This window comes from Alligator mississippiensis, chromosome 1, assembly GCF_030867095.1.
Source record: "Alligator mississippiensis isolate rAllMis1 chromosome 1, rAllMis1, whole genome shotgun sequence".
Classification (NCBI taxonomy): Eukaryota; Metazoa; Chordata; order Crocodylia; family Alligatoridae; genus Alligator; species Alligator mississippiensis.
Window position 1 is genome coordinate 118,806,829 of NC_081824.1, and position 19,158 is coordinate 118,825,986.

Consider the following 19,158-nt stretch of genomic DNA (forward strand, 5'->3'; position numbering starts at 1 on the left):
TGAAAACAGGGACCACACTGGGCCTTTTCCAGTCCTCTGGGACCTGTCCTGAGTGCCATGAGTACACAAACAGTTGCGCCAGTGGTTCCGCTATGACTCCAGCTAATCCCCCAAGTACTCTAGGATCAAAATCATCAGGGCCTGTTAACTTAAATACATTCAACCCCTCCAAGTGCCCCTTTACTAGGTCAGCACTAACAGTGCTAAACTGTCATAACAAACACTTTGGGTTGAGAGCTTTTAGTTACTTTGACATGGATCTTTCTCTCTCTCTCTCCATTAACAAAACCAGATTCCATCAGAATCTGGAACCCAAATATGCAGTACCCTAAAACTGATGATGATCCTCTGTATTGTTAATTCATCTCTAAAAGTGACTGAAGTAGCTTGTCTGTGTGTCAACACACAAAGCCTGCCAGCCTTATTTTACAGCATTCCAGGGCTAGATAAGTATTGCTTATACTACCAAAAAAGCAGAATTTTTATGAAAAGGCTTCTACTTTTAAGACTACCAGGTCATTCACTATCAGACCTCAAAATGTCATTGATCTAGGACCACATCCTGAATTTCAGATGAATATTCCAAGGAGAAAATATTGTATGTTGGGGAAAGGAAAAATAAACAGCCTAACATAAAGGCTATTTGAAGCTTCTCAAAGGGTTGGAATCTTAAGTTCCATAAAGATGAATTTGTGGACAGGGCATGTCTCTTATGTCTAAAGAAAAAAAAACCCTCTTGTAGCCATGCTCATGTGCTACCAGAGTGTTATTATTATATTATTATACTGTAAATCCTTTTGAGTTAGTGCTAAAATATCTTCCTTTTGGAACAATTAGGCTTTAAATGACCTTTTAAAAAAAAGACCCCAAGTAGAAATGAAGAACCACAGTACTTACCAGAATATCCCTTTGTCTCTGCTCTCTATGTCTATAAAGCCAGATTCCAAAAACATGTCTTTGTAGATTCGTCCCGTTAGGCAGTACATATCTGAAGCTACCTGGTCTTCATGTTGCACCAGGGGTATCATAATTTCTAGAGCCTTCTCCTTATCTCCAGGTAGATTTCGCCTATTAAAACGCATGCATAAATGTTTTAGTCTAAAATCAACAGAGTAGCAGGACTCCATAATTCTGTACAAATACATATATACATGTTTTACCCTAATGAAACATGTATCTAGGCATCAAGCCATGGGTCCTATGATCTCAACTGCCCTTGCCCAAGGACACCATTTTACACTGTTTTGTAACTATGTTAACCCACTGCTTTGATCCAACTATTAATTTTTGAAAGACTGAAAAAAAATTCACATACACCACCAAGGACATTAACCCAAAAAACTATAACAAAAGAGAAGCCACTCTCAGACTGTGAAATTGAAAACACTAAAGTAAGTAAATGTTTTTGAAAATATGCAAACAAAAGATTTAATTTGGATTTTAGTCTCCAACACAAGCATTTTTATACATTTAAAAATACAGATCACATCTTGTGACTGTAAAAGTATTTTGAGAAAAAAAAAATGAATGGCCCCAAGTATATTAAATTCCCAGGAGAGTTGGGAAACCAAGATGATGAGGTAATATTATTCACAAGGAAAGAATAATTTATATACATCTGCTACATATTGTGAACATTAGATACTTGCTGATGACTCACTGATTGAATGCAGATATCATTCGCTATCAGGATTTCAGAATTTGCTTAAATATTACTTAAATCTGCAACGAACTAGCAAATAGCTCATATGTCAGCAAAAATATATTCTTGCAGTCTGGCTTTTCCCATTTTGAGAGCTAAAACAGAAGAAGGGTGATAGGAGGCACAGGGAGGTACAAGACCAAAAGGACTGTAAATATTTCATTTAATTTAACTAATACTGTTTTCCTTGAAACCAATGTAAAAAAGTCATACAGCTTCCAACAGACATGAAGATGGGCAAACTAGTTAAATGGAGAAGTAATAAAGCGATTCTCTTTTGCTTTTGCAAACTGCATCACAGCTTCAAATACAACTGCATCACAGCTTCAAATACAGGATTTGAATTTTTAAAAAGTAGTAAGAAGTCAAATGCAGGAAGTAAACAATGTTTTTGGTAACCTCATAGTTTGTTTTTTTAATGTGACCTATAAACGCAACTTTGTCTGAAGAAAAGCACATGCTGCAAGACGTGTAGACTGCTTCTGTAGGCAGTTAACTAAGGAGCTGTGTGATTCCTTCTAAGGGCCTGAATCCAGTAGCTTGGAAATATTACTTAAGAACTTAGAAAGACTAGAGAGCAAAATAAGTACTTTCAAGTAATCTGGTCTCTGTTCATGGAAGTTACATGATCCATGATCAAATTTTGCCAGGATTTCTGAACACAAAACACTGTAAATTACTTTCAAAACCTTGCATGCAACATTTATTTTATAAAAGCCACACTTCAGAGCTTGTTTGATCAATGCTTACATTTAACAAACTTTAAGCATTCAGAACTTTGGGCCTATGTTCTGAGCCAAGCACAGTAAATTGGATTAAAAGTTAGTTCAAATTTGCTTGGACTGATTCTACTTTGACACACTGCTTTTAAATAGGCCTAATAAATACTGAATGATTTTTCAATACCACACAAACTAAATCCACAAAAATAAGACAGTACTACAATACAGCAGTACACAAAAGTCCTCTTTCAATGGCAGGTATACAAATTCCTGGTAAAGTAAATGACTGAAAAAACACATGGTCACTGCAGTACAAATTACTAATCTGAAACATCTATCAAATAATTTCATGTCTGATTTTGCACTGCACACCAAAGCTACTTTCAAGAGGCGTTTATATTACACAGAAGAAGAAACACTTACAAATCTGCAAAACTATGAATGGTTTTCAGCAAAGGGTATCTGATATAGGGCTTTCCTGAACACAAAACCCTTCTAAACTATGTTTACACAGAACTGTTGTGCACTCAGTTGCCTTAAACAAGCATGTCAGCTTGCTGATAAGGGGCAAATTTAGAAAAAAAACCCTATTTAAATAATAGAAACATACACAAATTCTTCTCCTACAAAGCATTCCTGTTCCCTAGTAGTAAATCTATCTGTTTCTCCCTGCACATGGTTCAGGAAGATTGGGGAAGTTCTAATAGTCTAGGCCAGGGGTGCTCAGCTTCTGGCCTAAGGGCCAAAACTGGTCTGCAGAACAACTGAATCTGGCCGGCGGGACTCCCCAAAGCCTGAATAAAAGGTTGAATTACTGTATTACTGAATTTCTCTGCTGCCAATTCCCCATTCAAGTTGGACAATTTAACAGAGAAGTGCTGACAATTAATACTGCCACTTTTTCCCTGCTGCCAGAATCCAAGCCCTGTGTGAAGTGTCACAGCAGGGCCATGCCCCTCCGCCCCACAGGACCAGGCCAAGCTCCCTTCCCTCACAGAGCTGGATTGGGGCTGGACTGCCCGCACCCCAGGTACCAGAAAAGCTGAGCATGTACAAGCCTGTGGGGCCAGATGAGATGCACCCAAAGGTGATGTAGCAGTTGGCTGATGTAATTGCAGAGTCACTGGCTCTTATCTTTGAAAACTCATGGTGATCTAGGAAGGTCCCAGATAATCAAAAAAGGGCAAATATAGTGCTCATCTTTAAGAAAGGGAAGAAGGAGGATCCAGGGAACTACAGACTGGTTAGCCTCACCTCAGTCCTTGGAAAAGTCATGGAGCAGGTCTTCAAGCAATCCATATTGAAGCACTTGGAGGAGAAGGTGATTAGGAACAGTCAGCATGGATTCAGCAAGGGTAAGTCATGCCTGACCAACCTAATTGCTTTCTATGATGAGATGACTGGCTCTTGGATGCGGGGAGACCAGTGGACATGATATACCTTGACTTTAGCAAGGCTTTTGATACTGTCTCCCGCAACATAAAGAAGTAAGGGTTGGATGAATGGACTGTAAGGTGGATAGAGAACTGGCTGGATCTTCAGGCTCAAAAGATAGTAATCTATAGCTCAATGTCTAGTTGGCAACTGGTATCAAGTGGAGTGCCCCAGGGGTCAGTCCTGGGACCCATCTTGTTGAATATCTTCATCAATGATCTGGAAGATGAGATGGACTGCACCCTTAGCAAGCTTGCAGAGGACATGAAGCTGGGGGGAATAGTAGGGAAGCTGGAGGGTAGGGCTAGGATTCAGAGATACCTTGACAAATTGGAGGATTGGACCAAAAGAAAGCTCATGAGGTTTAATAAGGACAAGTGCAAAGTCTTGCACTTGAGACAGAACAATCCCATGCACCACTATAGGCTGGGGGCTGGCTGGCTAAACAGCAACTCTGCAGAAAAAGACCTGGGGGTTACAGTGCATAATAAGCTGAAGATGAGCCAACAGCATGCCCTTGTTGCCAAGAAGGCTAACAGCATACTGGAGCTGCATTAGTAGAAGCGCTGCCAGCAGACTGAAGGAAGTGATTCTTCCCCTGTATTCAGCATTGGTGAGGCCACATCTGGAGTACTATGTCCAGTTCTGGGCCCCCACTACAGAAAGGATATGAACAAATTGGAGAGAGTATGAAGGAGGAGAACAAAAAGGGTGAGGGGGCTGGGACACATGACTTCTAAGGAGAGGCTGAGGGAACTGGGCTTATTTAGTCTGGAGAAGAGAAGACTGAGGGGGGATTTAATAGCAGCCTTCAACTACCTCAAGAGGGGTCCAAAGAGGATGGAGCTGGACTGTTCTCAGTGGTGGCAGATGACAGAACAAGGAGCAATGGCCTCAAATTGCCAGCAAGGGAAGTTTAGGTTAGATATTAGGGAAAACTCACATTTGGAGGGTGGTGAAGCAGTGGAATGAGTTTCCTAGAGAGGCTGTGGAGTCTCCATCCTTGGAGGTTTTTAAGTCCTGAATAAACAAATCCTTGGCTGGGATGATATATTTGGAGATTGGATGATCTACTTGGGGATGGTCCTGCTTTGAGCAGGGCTTTGGACTAGATGACCTCCTGAGGTCCCTTCCAACCTTTTCTCTGATTATAACCCTCTAACACTGACAGGAGTTGTCCATATCTGTACTGACTAGTCAGCAGTGGGACTTGCCCAGCTGCTGAGGACCTTTTGTATCACAACTTTTCTTCTCAAACTCTGCTGGGGTAAAGCTGTAGGGCCGTGATTTTCATCCAGAATGCCATGGCAACCTTGGATGTCTTGAGAGGCTTTCAAGGGTGCCATGGGTTGTCCCACAATGTTAGCACTGTTAGTTAGGTGTGCAAATGTGATTCAAAAGATAAACCCACAGTTTTCCCATAGGAATCCATATTGTCAAACACATTCTGACCTGTCGTGGTCTTTGCAAATTCTCTGCAACAAAAGTATTGTGCCATTATTTTTCAGTAGTAAAAAAATTAAAATTAAAGTCTGGGATTTTCCAAGGAGAGTCTAGAGTCTAAAAAGGTTTAGAACCACTGCTATAAAGGTCAAGTAAGTGGCCTCTTCAACTCCTTTGTCACAGAGAGATCCAGTTCAGGAAATGTTGATCTACAGAGTGGGATCTGAGCTGAATAACCTCTCTAGCTAGCTACTAGTAAACTAAACAAACACTGTGCCACATGGACTTCATGGAACAATAAACTAAACAGACAATACATGAGAACGTTTTGTGATGAGAAATGAGCCACTGTACTCTTTCACTGACCAAAGACAGGTGGTCTACCCTGTTCCCCCTCTCTTCCTTGCCCTTTATCTCTACAAACCTCCTTATTCTGGTCACAAAACTTCTGGCTAGAAGTTACTCTACCCTTTCTTTCTAGTGCCCAATATTGAATAGGTCGTCATTTCAAAATAGGAGGTAGGGGGAGATGGTATCTCCCACAGCTAAAGTCATCACTATTCTGCACAATTACAACCTTGCAACCAGAGCTCTTATAATCACAACCTCAGCATTCCAGACTGGACCTAGAATAGGGAGTATCCCTGAATAAGCATCTCCCAAGAGAGCATGGACACTGAGCATGAGCAGTACCTTCCTCACTGACTTAAGCACACTAAGTGTGAACGTTTTCATGGCTGCCGCTGATCCCAGTTGAATTTACAATCTGCAGAAAGAAGAGAGGTGAAATGAAATCTGAACACCTTCCTAGGTACCGTGCAGAAAACCAATATGCCAGATACCCTCTAATGCTCCCTCCTGCAGATCAGCTCTGCCCAACTGGACCCTTGCATCTGTACTGAGTACCATTATAGCTAATGGAGCTCCCTATGGGTGCAAGAGTCTGCTGGCGAGAATTATACTGAAAACTTGGAGCAAAATTTTCAGAAGTGCCTAGTCAACCTTTAGGAGCACAAGCTGCATTTTCAAGATTGACTTATGAACTCAGGAGCTTTTGAAAATTTTACCCTCAGAGTCTAAATTACTTTGATTATAACACACCATAAGTGTGCACAGTACTTTATGCAGTAAATCTAAAAATGTCAAGCATGTGCCACAAAAAAAGTTTGTTGGATTTTTTTCTTAATTCTCTGCAAAGCACCATGCAAATGTATGGCTTTCTATAAACAGACAAATAAACACAGGGAGCATAGTATATACACTTGCTGCACGATACCCAGAAAAGGCCTGGATCTTTTATTCAGGCTGAACCGTGCTAGAGAATATTCTTCTTCACCACAATTATTGGTCCTTAACTTTTCAAGATGTCATGTGTAAAATTCTTACCATCACCCAGGTTTACTAGAGATTCAGAACTGCTTAAGTACTTTAATGGATGAATATGTTGTGTTCAAAGCTTGTTGTTTCTTTGATAACAAAAGCTCATACCTTTCTTTATTTTTAGGCGTCTTCTACATTTAGAGTGACGGTCACACATAGTGGCACCTTAGAGACTGACTGGTTCAGAGGCATGACCTTGTGTTGACAACAACCTACTTAATATGAAGTCAGGCAGAAGGTTGGGCAGGGTGCTATCTTAGAGACTACCTGGTTCAAAGGCACAAGATTTTGTAGACAAACTACTTTGACAAAACTTACGTCTACAGACTGTTTTAGAGAAGCATTACCTATTGCCAGATAAAATTCATAGAAGTAGGGTTGGAAAGGACCCTGTAGATCATCAAGTCCGACACCCTGCTCTGGGCAGGAGAGAAAACTGGGCTCAAATGACCCTAGCCAGGAAGACATCAAGCCTCCTCTTAAAGACCCCCAGGGTAGAAGCCATCACCATAGAGTAGGTTATTGTCTAAAAAGTCTGGTGACTCTGAACCAGTTAGTCTGTAAGATGCCTCTCTGCCTAACTTACTGTATAACTCCAGACTAACATGGCTAACCAGCTCTCTGTATACTTAGAGTAGGATTCTAAATGAACAAAGTTGCCCTGTTCTCATGAAAGACTATGGTAAAACTCACTGATTTCAACAGGAGCAGAACAAAAGAGGAGTGTTTGTATAAAGAATTCTGTTGAAAAATCCCATTCTCAATACCTTTAGTTGTTAATATTGTTCCAAACACTTATGCAAAGATATTGGTTTGATTCTTCTCTGCCCTACATAAGCTACTGAAGATGAAACAGTTTGTGCACATGTTGGAAAAAGCCCAAGTGAAGGGTGTTAAAAAAAAGTTTCTAAAAATGATGGATTAAATCTTCTGCGTGACATTTGGAGTAAATATTCTGCACTCCAATAGTATCACATACCCTTCAGTCTTCTGACACCAGCATAAATAAGATTCAGACATGAGGATGTCTAAACCCATATAACTGGATCCACATTCATAGATTGTTAGGGGCTTGAAAGGACCTTGCAGATCATTGGGTCCAGCCCCACCCCCAGCACATTGTGCCTCCCAGACAAAACTAAGTTTGTTACGAGTCCGAGTGCACGTTATGAGCATTTTATTTTCCCACTTCAAATTTTGTATTTGCTTAAATTCAGAAGGGTAAGGGAAAGCCAAATACTGATTTACACACATGGAAAAGACAAACAACTACCATACTGAAAGAATAAAAAAAGAAACGATAGTTCAGCAATGAAACTCTTCAGTCTTGAAAATACTTTAGTGCAATAGGATATTTTACTTTAGTTTAAGTAGGACTTAATCCCTTGCAAGAAAATTCCAATAGAGGTCTTACGCTGTCATTTGGAAAGTTTGGAGTAAAAGAATTACTATTTAATGGAGGAAGGCTGGGAGGGAAGTGTTCTTACCTGTTCAGTGCAAATGCATAATGAAATTTCACATGGTGATGGGAGGCCAAGTCAAAGGTAGGCAGTTTTTCTAATGTTTCCACCAGTTTCACAATAGAATCATAATCCTTTCAAGAGAAGGGGGTGGGGAAGGGGGAATAAAATTTTAAGTGACTGGAACAAGAAATGTTTATATAAATCCCTCCCTAAACAAAGCATTTGTGGTTTTATACTGAGAAGTACATTGTGAATTCCTTATGAACTGCAATTTGTTCAGTCTCCCACTGCAGTTATTCTCAAGCATACAGTCATAATATGAAGGCACAGAGTACTTAGCATTGAAATCAGTGAAGTCATATCTATTATACTGCATCAGTATTGCATCATGTTTATTTTCATGGAACTAGAGCATTTAGCACTTATATTCCATGACTGTGAAACTGGCTTCTCAGAAACTATTAAAAGAAGCATAAATGTATATTATATTGTAAATTGCTTTTTAATTACAAAATAGCCTGAAACTCTTTATGAACAACACTATACGATTTAACTTTATTACTATAAATTATTCTGAATGCTAAAAAAATTATTTTCAACACACCAACTTTTAAAACATCTCATTTACAGACATGTTTAAAAAAATATCACTGAAGAGATGCAAAATATTTTGCACAATAAACAATCTATTCATAACTGTAGTCAAGCTAGCATACATAATATCTGCAATAATGTTACATACATTGCATAAAATATTGCATACATGTTGCAATAACACGCCATAAACAGGACATAAAACAATCACATATGCATATATAAATGAGAGGAGAGATTACCAAAGTATGGAGAACAATATCATAAAGTAGGACTAAGCAACCCTCTGTATATTGTAACATTTATTATAGCAGAAATAAAACCATTTAAACATCAGCTTGATTGTCTTAGATGCTGTTGGACAAAGTTGTGAAGTAATTATTTTGAAAAGGAACTCCTTGCTAAACTATAGAACTGCAAAATAAAGCATCAGTAAACACTACTGTTTTTCATTAATTTTAATAGGGTCTGATTCACATAACAACATTATTTTATTAGTGAGAAGCTGCCAAAAGGCCTATAAAACCCACTATACCTTTGCACCGAAGGAAAAAATAATTTAATTAGGATTTCTGAATAATGGAGTCATACCTGAATGTCTCTATAAGACAGCAGCAAATTGATAACAATGTCTGCAGACAAGAGTTCAATATTATCCACTCGCTGCCGTATCCTTGCCAGTTCTGCTGCCAGCTCTTTCCCTGTGTGCAGGTTGCGTGCCTTCCTGATATCATTAAGAATGGATTCCCGGAAATATTGGCTAGAATAAAACAAGCTGATTTTAACACCCATCTTTTAATTGTGTTAAAATAGTGCTGAAGTCCTAGGCATTATTGCAACACAAATAAATTAACATTGTTCTAAATATAGCCAGCAGTCAAAAGCTCATCCAATTCACTGTTGTGAAAGAAACACTATTAATATTTAAACAGAGGGTGCAGGCTGCCACATCACCTGGAGGCAAAATATGCCCAATGTGTCAAACAGGAGGATGACATATGTCACAGGAGGATATGAACTGATCTTACCTTGAACTAGCCTGTGCCACCTTCAATAGCTGAATAAAGCGATCCACCAAAGGTAGACATATTGGTCCAAGCAGGGGTTCAAAGCTGGGTTGCATTAGCTCTGTTAATCCCTTCATAAAACTGCTGTCACAGCAGTATACCTTGTTGTGTGGGGTTATCATATAAGGAACGAATATGTAGTTACCAGTACACATCTGTAAAAACAAGATGCAATAACTCAAAAAGAGTTACATCCTCAAGTTAGAAGTAGTTAAATACAATGGAAGAAATCCAATGACCAACAGAATTTTGCTTCAACGGAAGAAGTTGGAATCAACTTCAAGGAGGCCAGGATTGTAACCTGGAAAGTTTTGGATGAAGTTGCTTAATTTTCAGCTGGAACATGAAATATACCTTAGATGTTCTTTGTTTTTATTTCTGACTTGTTTTCTGAAATCTGAATTCTTTAAGACAGGGATGTCAAACATAGCCCATGGAGCCCCATAATCTGGCCCTGGTGCTGCCCTGTTGATCCACATGTTGCACCAGACTGGCACCGCATGCACCCACAGTGTTCCCTGAGGCTGGGTCCCAGGCTGTGCCACTCACTGTGCTTGCTCAGCCTGGTATCTTGGACCAGCCCAAGCAGATGCCATGTGTATGGATAAGGCATACAGAAGGGAGAGGCCAGATGAGTTTGAAACCCTGCTTTAAAAAGGATTTCACACTCACCCTTCCACAGTTGGTATATTGCCTTAAAAATTATTTTGTTTTCATATCCTGATAATTTGGCCTATTCCTCCAAAAGCAAAGCTTTATTCTAAAATGGAAGAATGGGTGGAATTAAAAGTGCCTGATATTCAGATAATAACAACATCACAACCCCTTCAGGATTTGATTCACAGGTTGTCAGGTTTATAGATGTTATCAACAATAATGCAAGCAACTTGCATTAAACATTGCTTAAGTAAGTAAAATGAATCTTCCTATGGACTGGAAAATTACTCAGTTTAGCACAAGACCTTTGACACTGAGAACCTAAGTTTCCTGCTATGTGGTAACCCCCACTTGTGCCTATGAGCAAACATTTTCCTTGTCAGATTAAGCATCTAAGCAATGTTTAGGAAAGCACTACTGTGCTGCGTTCACACCCATATGTCAACATATGACAGCCACTTTTCATCAGGCTCATCTTTATTTGCTTGCCTTGAAAGAAGGAGAATGTGTGCTGTCTGTCTCATGTACCCAAAGGAATATTTACGTTGCGATAAAGATGCTGAAAGGCATCTGAAAGACATCAACTGTGAAATACCACACCATCAAAGCCAAGGGGAATTCTATCACTTGAGTGAAGCCAGATTTCACTCCAGCCTAATATTCCTTTAACTAGTCAAAGGGCCATTCATTACACCAGGATAAGATTTAGAGAGGTAATTTGCTTCCTTCCAGAGCATCATGGCTCACAGGCCAGCTCCCTCTTCTCTTTCAGCAGTCAGGCCAAAGGAGATATTTCACAGGTCTCTACAGCAAGTTCGGTCCCATGCATTGTAACAACAATGCAGGAACAGTTTTCTAAGACCAGGGCCTAGCACATACCTTCCCCAATCAAGTACTGAGGAACACAAAAAAAAAGGTGCACACAAAATATAGCTTTGTGCTTACTTTGGTTATACTTTACTGGTGTCATCAACACAGTGATTTAGGTAAGCACAGTTTAGACATTTAAAAAATAAAACCCATTATACTAAGATGGTGCAAGACAGGTGATGAGCTCCACACTGCTTTAATGCTATGGCCACTCCCAGAATTTTATATTTATGCTGGGATGCAAAAATATCCAGTACTATATTATTACTTTTTCTCATATCTCTACAACAAGTTTTTGACCATTTTATTACACACGCTTGTGCTCATTTTGAGTGCCTTACTAGTACAGTAGGAATGTTCCCGTAGCTGTGATGGTCCAGGACATGTAAATGAGACAAAGATTTTTTTGTGATAACTTTTATTGGACTACCGTTACAGTTGGGAGAGGTGCAGAACAAGCTTTCCGGCACAAAGTGAACTGACTTCTTGCATAATACCTTACTAGTAAGTAGTAGTAAATAATTTTACAGTTAAGGACTACTAGCAGGCTCATGCGAGACGGAGACCTCATTATGTTTCTTAGTCATACAGTAAGAGACCATTCCTACTCTGAAGAACTCAGACAGTCAAAAGCTGGAATGGGAAATAGGGAACAGTGAAATGACTTCCCCAGTATTACACAGCAGGTCAGGGCTGAAGTGGGAATACTCACAGATCAGTAAGCTTTCTACTGTTCCCAGGATTATCATCTCCATTCAGCAAATGAGGATCAGAGACACTTCATTTCCCTCAAGATCACATACCAGTTAGTGGCAGAGCTGGGAACGAACCCAGGTCTCCTGAGTTTCAACCCAGTGCCTGAACCACAAGACCATATTCTCTCTCTTTCTTTCTTGCTATCTAGTACTTCCTAGATGACATAATTTAGCAAATAAAGAGGTTCCCTCCCTTCCCTTATTTTTCCTTGTATTTATAATATTCAGACTACTTTCAAGGCAGTCTGGAAACATTTAACCTGAATTGCTAGCTGCAAAGTTGAAATTGTCTTCATGTGAATCTCAAACAACTGCAGCTGGCTTGTGCAAGGCCTTGTGCTTCAGGAACACCTTAACTCAAAGTCTGAGCAGGACATGCGTCTTAAGCAGAAGGTCTGCGTGATTTACAAGCCCCCACATGACTTCAAATCAACAGAGCTGAGCAGTGAAGCCATGAGTTTAAATTTCACTGCATATGGACTCATCAATGCAGTGGTGTATCCATGAAGAGAGAACTGAAGATCAGCACCTCAGTATTTTTAATTAACAGTCAAGAAATGCAACAAAAGCAGAAGCTCAAATAGCCTGTCTTCACCTGAAGCATGCTATGCTATCCTATACTAATATGATGAGGTTAACAGGCCTCTTGATAATCCGAAGGAGAACATGGAAGATGCAGAGTGTTTCTGCTTATGAACAGCAGAGACAGGAAGAGGAAGAAGTCTCCCACAAGGATTAACCGGGAACATTGTTCCGCTACTGCTACTCCTACTCCAACAGGAGGCAGCAGCAGTTGGTTTGTGGAGAGTAGGTGGCTTCTCTTCTCCTAACTAATTGGCCTTTCTTAAGAATATGGTTGAGGAGACAAAACTCAGAGAAAGGGCAAAGTGGCTGAGGATTTATTCCTGGAACACGTAGTTTGCTTCTACTGTTTATTCAAAGTGTTAAAAAAGAAATAAAAACAGAGGCAAGCCTGTAGGAAAGCTGTTTTGTCCTCTGGCATATTTCTTATAAAGCCAAGTTCTTAAAATAAAAACCAAATTCTGAAAAAGGATGTTTTTCAAATTCTGAAACCCACAAGACAAAGTTTATCTTGGCGGGATTACTGGGCCACCTACAGAGATGCAACACTAACACCCTCATAACACTGCAAACAGGAAAATCATTCTTCTTTTGCAGAAGATTTTTGTCATTCATCCTTGAGCAAAAGCTCCTAAGGACCCAATCAAACTGTTGTTTTTTTTTTAATAATATCAATTTGTAAACAGAACAAAAACATAGGCAAGTTTACCTTCAAACACATTTTTCCTACTACTTAAGAAAAGCAATTGATCAAGTTAACCACACTAAAATGGAACAAAAACTGATTTTCTGCCACTCAACAATGAAGCAACATAAAGGGATGTCTGAAAACACAAATGCAAGAGAAGTCACAAAAAACCTCAAAACAATACAAAGCTTGACATGGCATGTTAGGAAATAATGAAAGCCACATAAGCCTTCATGCAATCTTAAGATAAATCAGCATCAGAAGTCACATACACACCCAATCCTGCTATCAAATTCATTTGCCATGTAGCTGAGATTTTCTGGCTAGTTAATATGGTTTCAAAGTATTTCCCCATCTTCTACAGAAGTTGCCATTCACGTAGTACCATCATAGCCATTTCCTCATGGAGAAAATCAATACACAAGTCACAATCAATGGAGAAAACAGATAAAAAGGTATTTGCCTTGTCCAAAAAATTATGCAAGTGGAATAAATTTGTCCTATTCTATTCTTCAGGTAGGCAAACAGTAGACATCTGTAAGTTAAACCTGCCAAGAAAGAGTGGGAGTAGCTAAAGTCAGGTCAAGTGAATAAAGGTTACAGTTCTGTTTATAAGGAAGGGAGAGAATCAAGATTAAAGTGTTTGGGAGTTTTTACAGCAGAAATGACTCCATGAAATCAATTCTGAAGTTACTGCTGTTTCAGTTCTCCATTGCAAGATACCAGTGTAATTAATAAACTACTTTCATCACATGAAATTGGTATCAGGTGATGTTTGATGCCACAATTCTTTCATAAATTGTTGAGAAAAAATAGGCAGCTCTGATTCAATCTCCAGCCAATTTTCTGGAGACTCGATACAGTGCTCTTCTGACCAAAGCACACATGGTAAAAGGAGGAGTGGAATATTGGAGACACAGAAGAAGCTCAAATTCAGTTTTAAACTTTCTCTAGATCAAGTATTAGAGAACAGAATTTAAAGTGGGATTCCAATTGCATTGCTGTAGTCTGTAAGGTGCAAATCTACCCCACCATGGCACTGGGCCATTCATCTGAGGCTCATTTTCTAGACAATCAAATACTAATTCACTGCTAAATAATTCTAAATTTGAAGGGACAAATCCTGAGTTCTCAATTCCCAGGTCTAGTTTGGGTTCTGCGCTTAGAGCAGGGGTAGGCAATTATTTCAGGCGGAGGGCCGCTTACCAAGTTGTGGCAAGCTGCCGAGGGCCGCATGGGTAACCCTGCCCCTTGACAGGTGCCCTGCCCCCTGGTCACCATCTTGGGACCAATGTCCCAGGGCCAGCACCGGTGGGGCCCATAGCAGGGAGCAGGCTGGTAGGGGTCTGTGGAGCCGGGCTGGGCTGCACCAGCAGGGAGTAGGGGGAGCTGGCCTGCCTCCATAGAGCCCCTGCCAGCCGGGACCCTGCACTCCTGCCACCCTGTTCTGGGCCCTGCTGGCGCTGGCCCTGGGACAGCAGTGCAGGCCCTGCTCCCACACCCATTCACTCCCAGTATCCCCCCAGCCGCATGGTACAGGCAGGGGGCAGCATGCAGCACTGACTCCCTGCTTGCTGGCAGGGAACAAGCTGGTGAGGAGCGCAGAGCATTTGGGGGGAGGGGGACGGCCCCTCGCCCGCCCCGTGGCCTGTGTTCCCTGCTGCAGCTGCTCACAGTCTGTGGGGGGGCTGTCCTGGGAAGGCACAGGCAGCCCCACGTGGGCTGTGAGTGGTTGCAGCACAGGGCACCAGCTACAGGGTGGGGGAGGGGCTGCTCCCCCTGCCCTTCCAACGCTCCATGCCAGCTTGTAACCCGCCCTGCTGCCAGCCTGGGCCCTGCGCCAGCTCCAGGCTGACCCATCAGGGCTGTGCCGTGGTGGCAGCAGCTGCAGCCCTGCCACTTGCTGCGCTGGGCTGTGCTGGCTGCTGCTGCCCGCCCAGAACTTGTGCACGGGACAGCAGCAGCAGCCAACACTGCCCGGCATGGCAAGTAGGAGGGGTGGGCACAGCTGCTGCCGCCGCTGGGCAACCTCAACAGGCAAGCCCGGAGCTGGCACGAGGCCCAGGCTGGCAGCAGGGCGGGTTACAAGCTGGTGCAGAGCGCAGGGAAAAGCAGCCCCTCACCCACCCCATTACCGGCACCCCACGCTGCAGCCACTCACTGCCTGCATGGGGCTGCCTGTCCCTGCTCGGGACAGCCCTGTGCAGGCTGCGAACGGCTGCAGCAGAGAGCACCAGGCACAGGGTGGAGGAGTGGCCATTTTCCCCCATGCTCAGCACCAGCTCATTCCCTGCCCTTCCCCCTAACCCCTTACCTGAGCTTTCCATGCTGGAGCAGCCATGTGGTCCCAGGCCAGAAGCCCCTGCTAGGGCTTCCAGCTGGGGGAGCAGGGCCAGGCAGGCCCTGCTGTTGAAGGAGCCTGCCAGGGCTTCCCCTGGGTCCTACTGCCCTTGGTTCCTGTCAGCTTTGACAGGAACCAAGGACAGATAAATTTTAATTTTCTAAATATTTTTAGGGGCCCAGTGGGCTGGATAGAATGGCCTTGTGGGCCAGATCCAACCTGCGGCTCGTATTTTGCCCACCCCTGGCTTAGAGTAATCCGAGGGAACCAGGCCCTCAGGCAATGGCTGAACAGCAGCTCTGTAACCAGCCCCCAACCATATTTCTGGAATTGAAGATCATGCCTTTACTCACCACTCACTCCCATTCTGTTATCCAATGCTGTGGTTGCTTTTCCATCTGCACTCGTCTCACCTGCTCCCTCAGTACATAAGGTCAGAGAGCTGGGCACATGCTGGGGGGGGGGAGGGGGAAAGAAGGGGGAAGGGGAAGAGTGTTTTAATTAGAGTGGCTCTGAGAGCAGCTCTAATTAAAAGTGCCTGCAGCTTCTCGTGTATCAACATCTCTGAGCTTCAAAATGGCAGCAGGGGTGCTTTAATTAAAGCTTGTCAAACAAGTTTTAGTTAAAGTATCCCACCTCCATTTTGAAGCACAGGGAGCTAATTAGCACGCTCCAGCAGACTCAATTAGACAAGGCTTCAGGCACCCACAAGGTCTAAAAATAAGGCATTAGATTCTCAAGTTATTCCCGATATATATATATTGGCATCCCCTCTCATATCCTCTTACAAAGTCCCACAGTAAAATGTGTCCAGGACTACTGTGTCCCAACAGTGACTAACTTCAGTTAGAAATGTTTTTGTTTGCCCTCCTTGACATCACTCACTGACATGACATTGCTGTTTTCCCTTTAACTGTAGCTTTTCAGGCCCTGCCTGATGTTTAACTGTAATATCCCCATGAAGTAGGAGAAAAGAAACATGTGATGTTAGCATGAATAATGAGAGAGACAAACATACTACAGAGCCCAAATTTAATTACACCAAGGCCCCCTTTTTATCTTTTCTCTCTCGCTCTCTTTTTTTTTCTTCCCCCAGTTGGGCAATGTAAATGGAACTTTTGAAGCAGGCAGAAAAAGATCCCTCTGACAAAACAGTGAGATAGATGTTCTCCATTTAGGATGTCATGGCTAGGGACAGAAATTACGCATAATCTGGTGTAAGTGATCAGAAACTAGTTGAAATCTGTAACACACCAGAAGTTCATTGCACATAAACTGCTTTCAAAATGGCGAAAACAGATTTAAAATAAACCTGGATGGATGTAGTATCAGACTTAACTGATTAGGTTAAATCAGTTTATTGACCTTCTGTCCTAGATCCCTTCCATATTCAACTTAACTCACAATCCCCACAGCATCCCAGGATGTTTTGCACCTCCCTCACAATCCCCACCTTGCCTGGGTGGGCAGGCTAGCTTTAGCCCAAGCTGTCTGCTCCAGCCGAGCAGGAAGGCGTGTTCTAGCACCTCCCAGCTTCTGGCTTAGGCCACTGCAGACATGTGGCTGCATTTCCAGAATCAAAAGAGAATGTCTGTTCACTTGCTTATCAGTTTAATCTATGCATTTTAGACTAACCTGTGTAGATTGAATCAATTCAGCCTTGGGCTTTTTGACTGTGTGTACTTAGCCTATAGGTCTGTTTATACCACCTCCACAGTGATTCTAAGACTGCCACAGAGAAACAAATCCCACTCATCCATTCCCACTGTGCACATGCCTCAAGCTGAAAGGAAGACATGTGATCACCTTTAGAATCTGCCTGAGATCTTGGGAGCATCCCTCAATTACACAAGATATTTCAGTAAGCAGCACATGCACAGCAGGAATGAATGGAGCTAGTTTCTCAATGGCAGCCTCAGGAGCACTGTGGAAGCTGTGTAGACATACCCTGTAAGTCATTAAGCCCAGGGATAGAAGTTACACATAAACTAGTTTAAGTCATCAGAAACTGGTTTAAACCTGTAACAGAACAGAAGCTCAGTACATAAAACCAGTTTCAAAATGGCTGAAACTGGTCTGAGATAAACCTGGTTAAATGTAGTATCAGACTTAACTGATTTGAGACAAACCGGTTCATGAAACTCCTGTCCCAGACCCCTTCTTGGTTCAAGTTAAATCACAGTCCCCCAGCACCCCAGCATGCTTTCCAGCCCTTCACTGTGCTGTCTGCTCCAGCAGAGAAGGGGTGGGGGTGGGGACTGCCCCCCACCAAGCAAACCCTGGCTGGGGTCTGGGGCCAGAGTGGGGGATTAAGCCTACCTTCCCCCAAGTACAGAGCTGCCCTGCTGCTAAATTTATTGAAACTTACTGCTGGCTGCGACTGTGGACTACAAATCCCAGAGGCACCTGGAAGCAGAATGAGGAGGTAAAGTCATGATAAGCAACCTTAGAGAGAGTCCTGCTGCTGTGATTCTGGACTGCAAATCCCAGAGACTTCAGAGGCAGCAGGAAGAGGAAGTGAACACACATCCCATGCTGGCCATTGTCACAACCAAATTAAGCAGTGCCCATGTCACAAACAAGTAAAACCATTCAAAACAGTTTTTTTCTGCACTAGGTTAACTAAGGGTTAACAATAATGATAGTAACCGTTTTTTTTTTGCTGAGCATGTCAAAAAGAAATTTATAACTGCGACACTAACATGAAATAGAACTTAGCCTTCTGTGCTGTACATAAATCATTATAACTGGTCAGAAAAAACAGGGAGTAACCCTATGATAACACCCTAGCAAAGACCGCTAGATAATTGGCGATTCTAATTAAATTTATGATGTGGCAAAAAGCAATTGGCTATTACACAAATAAAACCCGTCTTCACTTCCGTGAAGAACGGGAGACCTCCGCGCATACACCTGAAAAAAACCTCTGAACGTATGCGTGAGAATAACTGACAAATTGATCGCTTGTCAGTCTCCCCCGTCTCGACCTTATCAGACGTAAATCAACGACCTACCCACCCTATTTTTTCTCCGTTTATCTGCCCGACCAAAGAACTCTAATGTAGACCGACCTATGACCTACGAACCTTAAGCTGTAACTAACCAAGTATCTCTGACCTCCGCTATTCACCACCTTGACGGCGTGAGTAAATAATCTTGCTTTGCAACCGATAAGCGTCCGCCTAATTAATTCCACTCCAAGCGTCACAAGTACCTGCCTGACAGCCTTCTAAGGCCCCGGACCCTTATCTGCCCGGGTGGGAGTCAGGGAGAGCTGCTGGCCGGCTGCCCTGGGTCCCGACAGCTATGTGCCAGAGAGGCATGCTCTAGTGCCCCCCAGCTTCTGGCCTGAGCCACTCCAGGCATGCAGCTGCATTCCCTGAATCAAAAGTAAACGTGTGTCTAGTTGTTTCTCAGTTTGATCTCTGCAGCTTAGACTAACCTGCAAAGACTGAATCGA

General features: G+C 42.4%; 1 protein-coding gene across 3 annotated transcripts in view; it reads right to left on the minus strand.

Moving 5' to 3' along the window:
- MAP3K5 (mitogen-activated protein kinase kinase kinase 5) overlaps positions 1 to 19,158 on the minus strand; it is a 152,696-nt gene that overhangs the window by 78,843 nt on the left and 54,695 nt on the right. For all 3 annotated transcript variants that reach the window (XR_002087740.2, XM_019479636.2, XM_006267397.3), the window contains 4 exons: positions 9,767 to 9,960; positions 9,330 to 9,498; positions 8,169 to 8,275; positions 898 to 1,068 (listed from right to left, as the gene is read on the minus strand). Coding sequence is in view for 2 of the 3 variants with exons in the window: in XM_019479636.2 (XP_019335181.1) it covers positions 898 to 1,068; positions 8,169 to 8,275; positions 9,330 to 9,498; positions 9,767 to 9,960 (641 nt within the window). In the remaining variant the exon portion in view is untranslated. The remainder of the gene's footprint in view (positions 1 to 897; positions 1,069 to 8,168; positions 8,276 to 9,329; positions 9,499 to 9,766; positions 9,961 to 19,158) is intronic.